We start from the raw sequence: 11927 nt of genomic DNA on the forward strand, positions 1-11927 counted from the left end.
ACACATCAGTTTAGTGCTCACGGCGAGGTGTGATGCTCTGTTCTCTGCATACTGCTGTGCTTTTCTAATTACAAGCAAGACTGACTTTCCCTACACATGCACACAACACTTCAAAAGTCTGAAATGCTAACAACTCCAGAGCACAGCAAAGCTTGACTGCAATTCCAAGGCTAGAACGCCTGAGCTTCTGGAAGCAGAGATCAGACCCTTCATCTCTCCAGTACCCTGCACTACATACAGGTTTCCTTGGTCTTTAGAACCAGTTTGCACATTAAATAACATTTAAGTAATGCTCTGACATCTGCAATGAGCTAGGCTTTCCATTGGAGTCCGAGAGTTAGGAGTCCTGTGAAAAAGTTCAGCTTAACACGTAGCTAGCTTTTTAGTACACATCATGTCACAGAGTTACTGTTTTCCTTACAAATATATGGCACTAGGTGAAAAACGTTATGACTTATTCCAAACAGTGTACCATACTTCACTGCAAAGCTTAAAAAGAATTCTTCAACTCCCACTTCTTCTAAATATACAGCTGGTGGGAGGCCAGGGTGTCCATGAACGGTCGCACAAGGTTGTCTGTTGAGAAGTAAAAGATCAAGCCGAAGGTGATGGAGATGGGAAGAGCAGGTAGTGCTTTCTTAAAAACAGCCAGTAATAAGAGAGTTAAACATAAACCCTGCCAGGGAGAATAAAGGAAATAAAGTAAGAAGCCCAGAAACATACCTCTGGTAACAATCTAATATATAAGGAAGCTAGACACACTGTACAAAAATTGAAGCCTGCCTGAACTACCAATTAGAGATATATTTCCACACATTTTCATCTATCTAAACAGCTGGCCAAGTATATTCCTCAGCAATTCTAGAGCACAGCTCCAGAAATTAGTGTAAACAGCTTATTCTGACATACTGAGAGGTTAATTCATTTTCAGATTATCTTATATTTTTTATTTTATGTTTTGTTTTGTTTGTATACACCATTCTGTGTACACCAGATTACATTCTGTTCTACACCAATTACCAAACCAGCAGATAAACCATGTAGTCCTGTTGAATTGTAAGGAGTTTCACTGGGCAGCTCTAACACACAGCAGCACATACTTGTACCACCCTCACACATTTCAAGGTCTCTTAGGGGAAAAAAAAAAAAAAAAAAAAAAAAAAAAAAAAAAATCACCAAAAAATATCCCACTGCTGTTCTTCTGATTGGATTGCTTATTATAAGAAGTGAATTCTGCTTTTATTTCGTAGCAGGCTAAAATCCGTCTCCCAGAAAACGTGTAAGCTTTTAAAGGTTTGGGATATACAGTACAGTTGGATTAAGTATATTTAGGTATGGATTACTTCTCTTATCTGAGCCCTTTTGTCTTCCTTTATGATGATGACTTCAGAGACAACATTCACGCTGGGCTCCACCAAACACCCGTTTGCTAGGGATCAGCTGGTGGGATTTTATTTATTTATTCTTAAATCATTGTTTCTGGGCTGCATGGCTGGCTACAATCCAACTGACTCTATGGCTCTGTTCTTCACACTCTTCGTGGACCATAACTGGCTTACACCTGCTCCACAGTGTAATTAAAAGATGTGTCCACTGCCTGGACACTGCAGGGACAGTTTTGGAAGCAGTAAGCCACACAGCACCAGAATTACGAAACTGAGAAGAAACCAGAACAAACTTAACAGCACCTTAAAAGACACGGAATGGGGTATAAGGCCTGAGAGATAGAGGAGTGCTTTCCCACAGTTAAGGGACCTCAGTCCTCAGTCTCTAACACTGAAGCAAATATGCAAGCAGTTCAGCTGTTGCTGTTTTCCTTCGGTCTGTCTGACCAACACCATCTCCACATTTGGCTCTGCTCTGAGGAGTCCTCCCTCCCAGCCTACGTCACCCAGCTCCTCCTAGAAGTCACTTAAAGCCTGTCTTTATAGACAGAGTGCTGAGCTAGGAAATCCATGGGTGCTTTCACCTGAGCACCCAGGACATTGCCTGCAGTGATTTAGCAGTTGTTAGCTGTTTGTACTTGTCCTTAGCTGTAGGCAATATACTGCTATGCTAAATAAGACCATGGCAATTTCAAAAACTTGCTCACTTACTATGAGAATGGCCACAAAGCAGGCCAGTGTAGTATTCCAGTCTCCACTAGGTGTGGCAGCTGCCTTCCCAACCAGCACACTGTAAAATATGAAGTCTCCAAGGCCCAGTTTCACACCTCCTACAAGAAGTGGAAGGGAAAAGAAAACAAGTCTTACTTCTCCTGTTTTGCTTCCTCCTGAACCAAGTCTTGTACCCTGGGGACCAGGCGAAGGTTGCTAGCCCTGGCTACTAACCAAGCTAAACCTTTGGCATTCTGCAGAGGTAAAAGGGATTACCTCCAGAGATTACTGAGGAAGCCAAGACTTCCAACTGTTCTTCTGCAATTATTTTTTGCATAACCTAATTCTCAGAGGTGCTTCTTTGTGCCGCCCTCCAGCTGAGGAAATGTGAAGACAGAATGGAGGGGGGTGCAAGGGGAAGAAGGAACTGCTTAAGTTGTCTGCGTAGCCAAAGGCATGTCACTGCAACCACAAACCCAGAACAGATACTGCAGCAGCATCTAATAGTCAGAATAGGACCTCAATTCCTCAGCAAGTCACAGCTTTTCAAGTAAACTGCAATTAGGCCCATATGAGTTACAGTGTTAACCACCAGGAGTACAAATGCCAGGTCGTGGTCCTGACTGCACTGAAAACAATGTATCAAGCTTCTCTTACGTTCCTCCTCTTCCATTTCCTCTAAAGTGATGGGATGGCTGGGAGCAGGGCTCCTTGTGTCCAAAATCTGGGAGTCTGAATGTGACGTGCTACTATGGTTCTCTCTCCCATCTTCTTGTTGGTTCCACAAACATAGGCCAAGAAGGAAAAAAACAAAACAAAACAGTCAGTCATAGACATTCAGTGTCTTTGGTGAAAACATGCATGTTGTTATTTGGAACAGTCCAGATGGTTGCATGCTCACAGCTCGCTTGGCTGCTATCCAGGAGTTCAGTGGCCTAAACAGGTGAGTAAATGCACAAAATTAGGCATTTATCTACCAGTCCTTAAAGACAAAGGGAGATTTCACCTCAATTCTCAGTCTCTGGATCAAACTGTCAGACTTACTAGTATCTGCTGTCTGTGAAGGCTAAAGAGACAAGTGAAACTGAGTAAAGTTAACACATAGCGCCATATTGTTACTTCTTTAGGGTGGAAGTGCTCAGGTAGAACAACAAAGAAGTGGATGACTAGGAGAACAGCCATTTGTGAGAAAAGTTCTGCCCTGAATCACACTGACACTGGAGTTGGCTGATCATGTACAGTAAGTAGACATTTCCTTCTTCACAAATTTTTTTTTGTTTGTTTGTTTGTTTGTTTAATAAATCCTGTTAAACACATCTAACCAATAGCTTTCATCTTTCCCACGTGCTTTTAGAAACATCTGGTCTGTGAGACATTACTCTAGCTGACAGTTCAGATTTTTCAGAAGCACTCTACAAACTTTCCAGTTCATATCAGCCTGACTGGATGCTGCCACTGCAGATGCAAGCAGACCATGACCTGGGACACACAGTTTCCACTGATGCATTCAGTAAACCCAACAGTGTAGTTTGCCCCTGCTCTGTGCTAGATTTAAAAGTAGGACTGTGTCCCCGTGGTCTGTTGTATATCTGTTACTTCAGCCTGAAAATAAGCAGTATGTTCCATTGTAAAACCTCAGAACACAGTGTATTTCTTTAGCATAAAAAGCTGCTCTGAAGTGCAATAGGACCAGATAGAAAAAAAGTCAGATTTTATTCAATCACTTTCAAAACTGCAGCTTAATTTGCATTTTAAGCAGTGACACACAAATTGACACAGGACCAGCTAGGACATAAAATTGGAACACATCAGCTACTGCTGTGTAACTGCCCAAACCTCTACCCAAGGGCAATTGTAAGAATGTCCATTTTCTTTGTCAGAGTAAGCCAGATTGAACTTAGAGCTAGTTTTGTTTCATGGCATCTTTTTCATGGCAGTTGTAAGAACACGACACACTGAAATGCACTCAGGTTCACAGTTCATTGGCATCATTGTTACAAGCCTATGTTGTAGTTAACCATCACTAATTGGTAAAGCTGTTAAACAAAAAACTCAGAACCCGCTTCCACCTTTGACTTCAGTACATCTCAAGATGGGTTTTTGTTAGTTTGAGTAAAGGCAGCTTGAATACTGGAACACCCAGCATCATCTAATAATTTTCGCTGCCAGTTCAAAGAGGAGGGTTTAAGAACAGCATTAAGTTCTGCAACTAAAGTAGCAATACTACAAAAAAGTGTGTCCTTTGAGATTCAAGGGCTTGCATTTGCTTGCAGTTGCAAACATACGTATTATTTCCATGGGCCACTGCTCTATATAGGAGAGTGACACGCAAGCATACCTGCATCCCACATCTGTTGGCTTTGTCCTTTTGCTGCCGTGTCTGGTTTTGCCATTCCAACTGTCCATATCATGGCAGCTAGAGAGAAAGAGAAGAAAGAGAAAGTTATCAGCTGCTTAGAATACCAGTCACTGTAGCTCAGAGCAGTTAAGTATTTAGCTATCACTGAAAATATAAACACTTCCCCTTGTAAATGCTACTGGCTTTCAGTTTGTTTCCCTAGTTCCTTAGAAGGCAAGGTCAGAGCAAGTTAAGACAGTGTATCTGTTCAATTTTTAAGAGTCTCAGAGCACAAGTCAGTATTGTCTTCTCTATAGGCTGAAGAAAGCAAAAATACAAAACAAGGGTCCTCATCTCCTTTGTTTTCCTCCTGGTTCCTGTCTCGTCTGTTCAAAGGGAACAGTTGCACTGGAAATGATGCTAGTACAAATGTTAAGTTGGTTCAGTTGGTTAAGTTGGATGGCATACTCCCCCTCTTCTGCTAAAGGTAAATCACACAAGTGAAAGACACATTGGAGCTCAGCGCTGGTTTTCTTTCTGACTTTTTCTTTGTTATTATTTTTCCTGTCAAAATATGGGCAATTTCTGTTTTGGTCCCAAGAACAACTGAAGAATGTTTGTGGGTTTAATCTTGAGATCCCTAATTTAAGAAGGGATATGAGCCATTCTGAGATCAGTGGAAGGGAACTCAAATCAGCTTTTTATTTAAGTGTACATCAGTCTTCCTGTTTTCACTGAAGCTTAACTAAACTAACAAAAAAGCCAAGGCAAACAGTGTCTGCTATTCCATTACAAGTTCAGCCAACGTGATGTTTTTACATCTAGAGATATCCACAGAATGTGGTCTTGCAATGGAGACACTGACGTTCTGCACAAGAACTTGTGGTTCAGTATTTATTATTTGTTGAATTTCATTCTCCTTGAAGGAAACTCTTGTATGCTAACTAAAACATCTAGGAGGCTTCATCTAGGTCATCTCAGGCCAACGTAACAGAATCTCAAATAAAAAGGACTTATGTTTCACTTCCATTCCAAGCTGAAGTCAACTGAACCTCTACTTGGAACACAAAAGAGCATTTATATAGCACTAAATACTTGAAAAGCCATAACAGCCAAGTTGTAGGCATCCTCAGCACGGTGCTGAACGTTTGGAAATAGCCTTTCATCCTAAGAAAGACATAATGGAAGTCATTGAGGCCCATGAAGCACATGAGCCCAGATCCTGGGAGTCCTACGTCTCCCACCTTCTACCTAACCTAATCTTAAGCATACAAATACCTTCGTGGACAAGGGTACAGGACACAGCTAAGGGCACTGCTAAGCAGCCTACAAAAGCCAGTGAAGGGATGACCGATTTTGTTTGCAAAGCAATATTTGCATAAAGCCACTTGAAGGGAGCAGCCACACAGTGAGAAAACAAAGCAAGTACATTCTAAGCACTTCCATCTACACTGTGCACAGAAGAGAAAGCTACAGGAAAAGATGGAACCTCATTAAACAACTTAAGTATGTTTATAAAGCACATGCAGAAGGAATATGGGTACTGAGAGGGCATCATCTAACTAAATAACTTTGCAAACACTGCTGTCTACACAAAGCTTTTGTATGCAGAACAAAGAGGCACGTTCTGCAGTGTATTCATGGAAAGACAAATTGACTTTTGAATGCTTCAGCTTCACAAGGCAAACCTGCCCCTGCTGCAGCTAATTAGAGTTAGTACCATTTAAGTGATAAACAAGGTCTTCCACAAACAGAGTGTTACAGGACATAAATGCACACCGATCTGAGGGCAAGGAAGTAACTAAAATAGTGCTTATTGATTTGAGACAGAAAATGGCTGCAATTTTAATGTGGTTAAAAACATCAATATTTTGATCTTACTCACAGGAATATATTAATGCAGGAAAAATGGGCTCATTTCTCTCCTGTGCAGTTTCTACCAGCATTCTCAGTGGCCCCTTAGGACAGAGAACAGCAATCAGATCTGCAAAGAGAAAGGGGCCAGACAATCTCATCTTAAGCTGCAACACATTTTACATTCCTAGTGCTTAAAAAACTATTTATCCCTCATACTGGCATCTATCAGTATTTACTGGATAACTTCCTGAATGGAGTTTCCTGCCACTCTGTGTAATTCCAGCTGCTAGTCTCTAAAGACATGTTTCACTTAATTACCATCCCCAAGGCTTAATATGACAATTAAGAATTTTCATTGTGTTAATACTTGAGTTGTTTTTTTGTTTGTTTGCTTTGAGAGCACATTATTTCTATGAAAGTAGATGACAGATTACACAAAATACTTTAGAGAAGGACTGAGGGTACTTTATGTTCTACAATCTGTCACTACATACACTAAGTCTATTTTTCAGGTGAATCAAGCCCTTTGGTCCAATTCCTCTTTGCTTACTCTCTATCTCTGTCATAACTCCTCACCAATCTAAATGTTACCTTGCAGATACCTCCTGTTCTGCAGGTTCCCTTCAAACTTTTAACTCATACCAAAATCTATGATTTCTTCATAATTGCCAATTGAAACCTACAAGACTATCAGGTTGCTACTGATAAAAATCCAACCATCCCTGCCAACAATTAAATGTGGTTCAGCACTTCCTCAAATGAGCATTCCACTCTAAGGAAGGAATGACTTGGTAGAAGTACAGTAACTACATGAACAAGTGAACAAGTCAGGGAATCAACTTAACTGCCCACCTGCCTCCTTCTGAAGCTGTAAGCATGATAAAGTCATTTTCTGAATGGCATGCACAGCCCTGAGATTGCCACAGAGTAACTTCTCCATGAGCCTTGAGATTCACAACCTGGACTTACCATAAATAGAGATTGCACCTAGAATCACCCATGCTGACCACTCAGGTAGATATTTAATAAAAACTAATGCCATCAGAGCACTGATCATAATGAGATATGCTTGCTGGAGCTGCAAGGGACCTTTCCAGTGGATGCAAATCATTCCAACAGCTCCAAAATTCCAGATGATTAAGATAACCGTGGGGTAATCCATGGCCACATTGTATGTCTTCAACACCTCACTGGAATACAAGAGGGAAATTCAGCTGAGCCAAAAACAAACAAACAAACACACACCTGACAAAAAGCATCTTACTAGTTGTAGTTAAACAAGCCTCCTATGACACCAAAAGGAAGCAGGCCTCATCACAAGGGAACTTGCTTTGCAGCCAGCTGGTATTCTTAACCCTCTGTTCCCCGTACAGGAAATCAGAAACCCTATGCATGCAGTCAAGGACCATGCTGCCTTAATCCTGAGGTGATTTCAAGGATTTGAGCAGGCCAGATTTCAAGAGTAAATTTAAGATAGGCTATGTGACAGTCTTTAGCTAAGAAGTCAAATACAGGTAAACCACGAGAACTATGATGTTCAGTACTGAAGATGAATTAGAAATACATAAACTGAAAGTTAAAAACTTTATTCTTTCTAAACTTGGATGCAGTGAAATGAGCTTGAAGAGATACAGCCTGAGGATAAAGTGAGACAAACCAGAGAAGCAGCTTAGCACATAAAGTCCCTTCACACTTGGTTCTCAGAGGCTTCACACAAACTGACAGCATGTATTGGGAACCTCTACCTAACCAAACAGTTTGTTATGACAACTCTTAAAACAACTTATAACATATCCTAGGATGCTGACAATTTATACCTATATTTCCTGAGTTGTTATCAATGCACCTCTGTACAACAAGGTTCAGTCAGTTCACGTTATGCTCACTGTATCACTTCCTAGTGAATTTTGTAGAGTATGTACTGTAAAAATCAGGCATTGTCCATTAAAGAATTAGTCTTTCATTTTTTATTTTTTAAAAAAGGTCGTTTTGGAGAAGGGGAAAGACATTCTGTTCATGAAGTTGGGGATTTTCTTCAAAGAGGTGAAAGGGTTAGTTCTGAACTGCCAGGTTACCTGCAACATCTCTACTTACCCGAGATATATGTAGGTGAAGAGGAACAGCAACATAAAAGAGGACAGGATTAGCCAACCATGGATGAACTATTAAGGGTAAAAAAAAAAGACAGTGACTGAAGAGGCTGTTCCTCACTGCACAGTTTGCAGCGCTGCATGCACTACTAACAGAACTTTGCATTGTCCAACTTTCTTTTTTCACTTCTCCAGTTTCCAAAGACCTTCCCCAGAGCTAGTAAAGGAGGAGAGAGTCAGTTCCTGCTAATTCTCCCTAATTCTTTCATTCTACATTCCATCCTTCTCGTCCACTGGCACCTTCACAGGCAAGAATACTACTAACTCAGCTTGTCCAGAATTTTACATTGTAGCTTCTCTACAATGAGATTATTGCCATGACTAAGTTTTGCACTAGCCCATGTGGTGCCTTAATTTCTCACTGACATGCAAGCACTTGAACATGCTTACAGAATACGTGTAGAGAAGGCTCTGTCACGAACGCTTTACCTTATAGCAGCGGTATTTATAAAGCACAACTAAGAACACAGTCATTACAACGATGACGCTGATCATTATGATAGTGTTCAACACCGAGTTCAAGAGACGCTGGCCCACAGATGGGGTATCCTCACTGAAAGGGGTGTAGATCCTGCAGTATAAAGCAAAGCCGTGTGAAGTACATGTATTCTCTTCCAAATAACTGCCCTAAGATAAAAACAAATCTCTGTGTGTACGTGGGAAAGAAAGGGAAATATGACTGCCAAGGGCAGTAAACGTGAGATGTATCCTTTGAAGGGGCCAGGCTCCAGTTAATTATCAACTAAAGATTACTTGTTTTAAACAAAAGCACATTCCTACAGAATAGCTGTGGCTGGCAAAGCTCTAAAGAAAAACTCCGAGAGCATAAGTGACTAAGTATGAGAATTTTTCTCCAGGCCACTAATTTTTACTTCATGCCTCTGGACCCTCTTCATGATAACGACAAGGATACATCCCAGGCGTTGCTCCGCAATAGGGAATCCAGTGTCATAGGCTGTTTTACTCCTTTTCATCACATTCCTTCCCCCCCATTTTTCTTTGGTTCCATTTATCAACCCACCATGATAAGTGGGGTCAGAGCCCCAGGAACACTCTCGGACACAATCAGCAAGAGGTAGATGGAATTATAGACATGGAATTATTCCATTATAGATGGAAGTATATAGACACCATGAGTCTTTAAGAAACAAAAATGTCATCAGGAAATGAGACACTCATCCAAATGAACATGCTATTCCCTGATTGCTGCCAGCCACTGAGTGAACAGACTAGGAGTTAAGCCTGGGTCTTTTATACCACAGTATGAAGCAACTTCATTACTATGCTACTCACAGGCTAATGCCTAATGACAGCACTAATGAATCAGTGTAACGCAGGTACAGAAAAAAAAAACTTACTAAAAATATGCTGCGTTCATCTTTGGCCTTGGTATGCTTACACAGCCACCTTTAGTTGTGTAAAGGCTCCCCCAGCCTGCCAAGAAAGCACTGTGTGTACACAGACGTGTGCGTGTGGAACATGTGTAATACTAGGGATCCCCTGTACTCAGAGGCTGTTTTGAAGACCCCACTTACAGCTGCCCGTTTTTCTCCGTATAGAAGCGCACTGACTTTATGGTGGCGACGACAACAATCATACAAAGGGTGACAGGCACAAAAAGCATGATTACATGCTTTGCTCCATATTTCAGAGTCAGTTCCTCCTCTTCATTTTCCAAGGCACTCTCTCTCACTCGAACATCCGAGTCAGACGCATCCTCATCAGCAACATTGTTTGGGCTACGGCTGCTACCCGTTTGCCTCTTCTGAAAAGAAGAATTAGCAAATACGTGAGACTTTTTCCTTCGTGCTCAAAGCTTCACTCCATCGTATTGGCTGAGGCTTCTGTGGGCAACCACAGCACACCAACTTGTTCCTAATAAGATGGTACCGACAGAGCAATGCAACTAGAAATTCCATTACAGACAGGCTGCAACAGAGTTTTTAAATAAAGAATCATGAATATCTGAGGGCTCTTCAATGCACATACGGAGAGACAGACACATACACAGACTGACATGAAGGACAAGGTGCAGAGAACTGGGAGAGAATAAATACTATCTAAGGTAGTATGAAAGCCTGAGCGATTCCTGCTCTCACAGCAGCACTGTGCGTGCTTTACCATGCTGCTTCACTAGTGGTAAAACTAGATTTTGTTCCAACACTTCTGGCAAAACAAAAAGGCTGGAAAGGATATCCTGCAAAAGTCATATGTACATCACATCCTGATTAAAAGCTTGCATCTTTACCAAAAGGAAGGAAAGGGGAGGAGTATATATGAGGAGTAAAAAAGGGGAAAGTCACAGTGGAGGAAATAAGAACAGGCATTACAGCTGCTGGCCAAGGGCAGCAATAACATAGGCTATAGCCAATCTTAGAAGCCAGCCTACTGGGAGGGACTGAGGTGGGTAACAAGACAACATTTATCCTCATACCCCACTTCTTTACTCCCAAGAAGGGTGCATACATACCCTATGTGTCTGTGCTTCCCTTGTTTCTGAGGCCTGCAGACCATCCTGGTAGGAAGGTACTGGAGGGCTCTCTGCAGACATCAGAGATGTTCTCTCATTACAGGGCTCATCCTCACTGTCCGAGTTGTTCATGAACGTGATCATCGTCGTTTGCACAGGGAGCACTCAGGAGGGGCTCAGCCAAGCACTACACAAGACTTGAGAGGACAAGGGAAGCCAAAAGAAAGAGAAACAGTAAATACTGCAGTGCAAACAATTGGAAGACTGAAAAATAGGCACAATTTCAGCAGGTAGGCTTTGCGACTCCTAGTTGCTGATTTTATCTGCTGTCACATCAGGCACAACAATCCATTCAGTTAAAATCATTTGCAGTTAGGGAGAACAGCAAACACAGCACTGACCCAAATGGACGTGGTCAAGTTAACATTTTTTCCTCTGCCACAGCTTTCATAGTTTCTGCCTCTACGCTTCACCTCTCCCATTAGCACCCTGATACTCACAAAGGAGATTTCCCAGTGCTTGATATTTGTTTTGTATGAGCCAAACAACATTTCACTTCAAATGCTGGCTGACTGCTAAACAAGTTAGAGAGCTCAGCTCTTGCACAACACTCCTACAAGTGTTAGCAGGTAGCAGAAGTTTCCTAGTAACCTGCAGCCTCAGCTTTACATAAGCCACTAAGCAGGAGTTACATGCTGTCTTCCCTGTTTTGACTGTCGATTAACCAGATGAATTTCAGAAGCAGTTCTTCTCTTTGCCCAGAGACTGTTGAGAAAAGAAAGGGAAAGACATGGTCTCTAAGTAAGCCACTTCTTTCCCATTCCCTCATATCGCCTTGTGCTTAAAAGCAAAGCCACCTGGATGGGAAACAGCTGGGAGCTGGAAATTTTTGGCCTCTTTCCACACTACTGCTGTGCAGAATAGCAAAGAAAGGAGCTGTATGGTGCAGAAAGCAAAGGAACGGCTGTTTTTTGTTTGCTTTGTTATTTTTTATTTTGTTTTTAAGGTATCAAAGA

General features: G+C 41.6%; 1 protein-coding gene across 1 annotated transcript; it reads right to left on the reverse strand.

The window, feature by feature from the left end:
- Positions 1 to 520: 520 nt before the first annotated feature.
- On the reverse strand, positions 521 to 11055 carry PSEN2 (presenilin 2; the record flags this gene model as incomplete). Its single annotated transcript, XM_079550469.1, has 10 exons — positions 521 to 676; positions 2097 to 2215; positions 2754 to 2864; positions 4435 to 4512; positions 6320 to 6418; positions 7261 to 7481; positions 8386 to 8453; positions 8871 to 9012; positions 9977 to 10206; positions 10912 to 11055. 10 exons carry the CDS (start codon positions 11053 to 11055, stop codon positions 521 to 523), a joined length of 1368 nt encoding a protein of 455 aa, XP_079406595.1.
- Positions 11056 to 11927: the final 872 nt, after the last annotated feature.

The sequence above is a fragment of the Tetrao urogallus genome, assembly GCF_951394365.1.
Source record: "Tetrao urogallus genome assembly, chromosome: 2".
NCBI lineage: Eukaryota > Metazoa > Chordata > Aves > Galliformes > Phasianidae > Tetrao > Tetrao urogallus.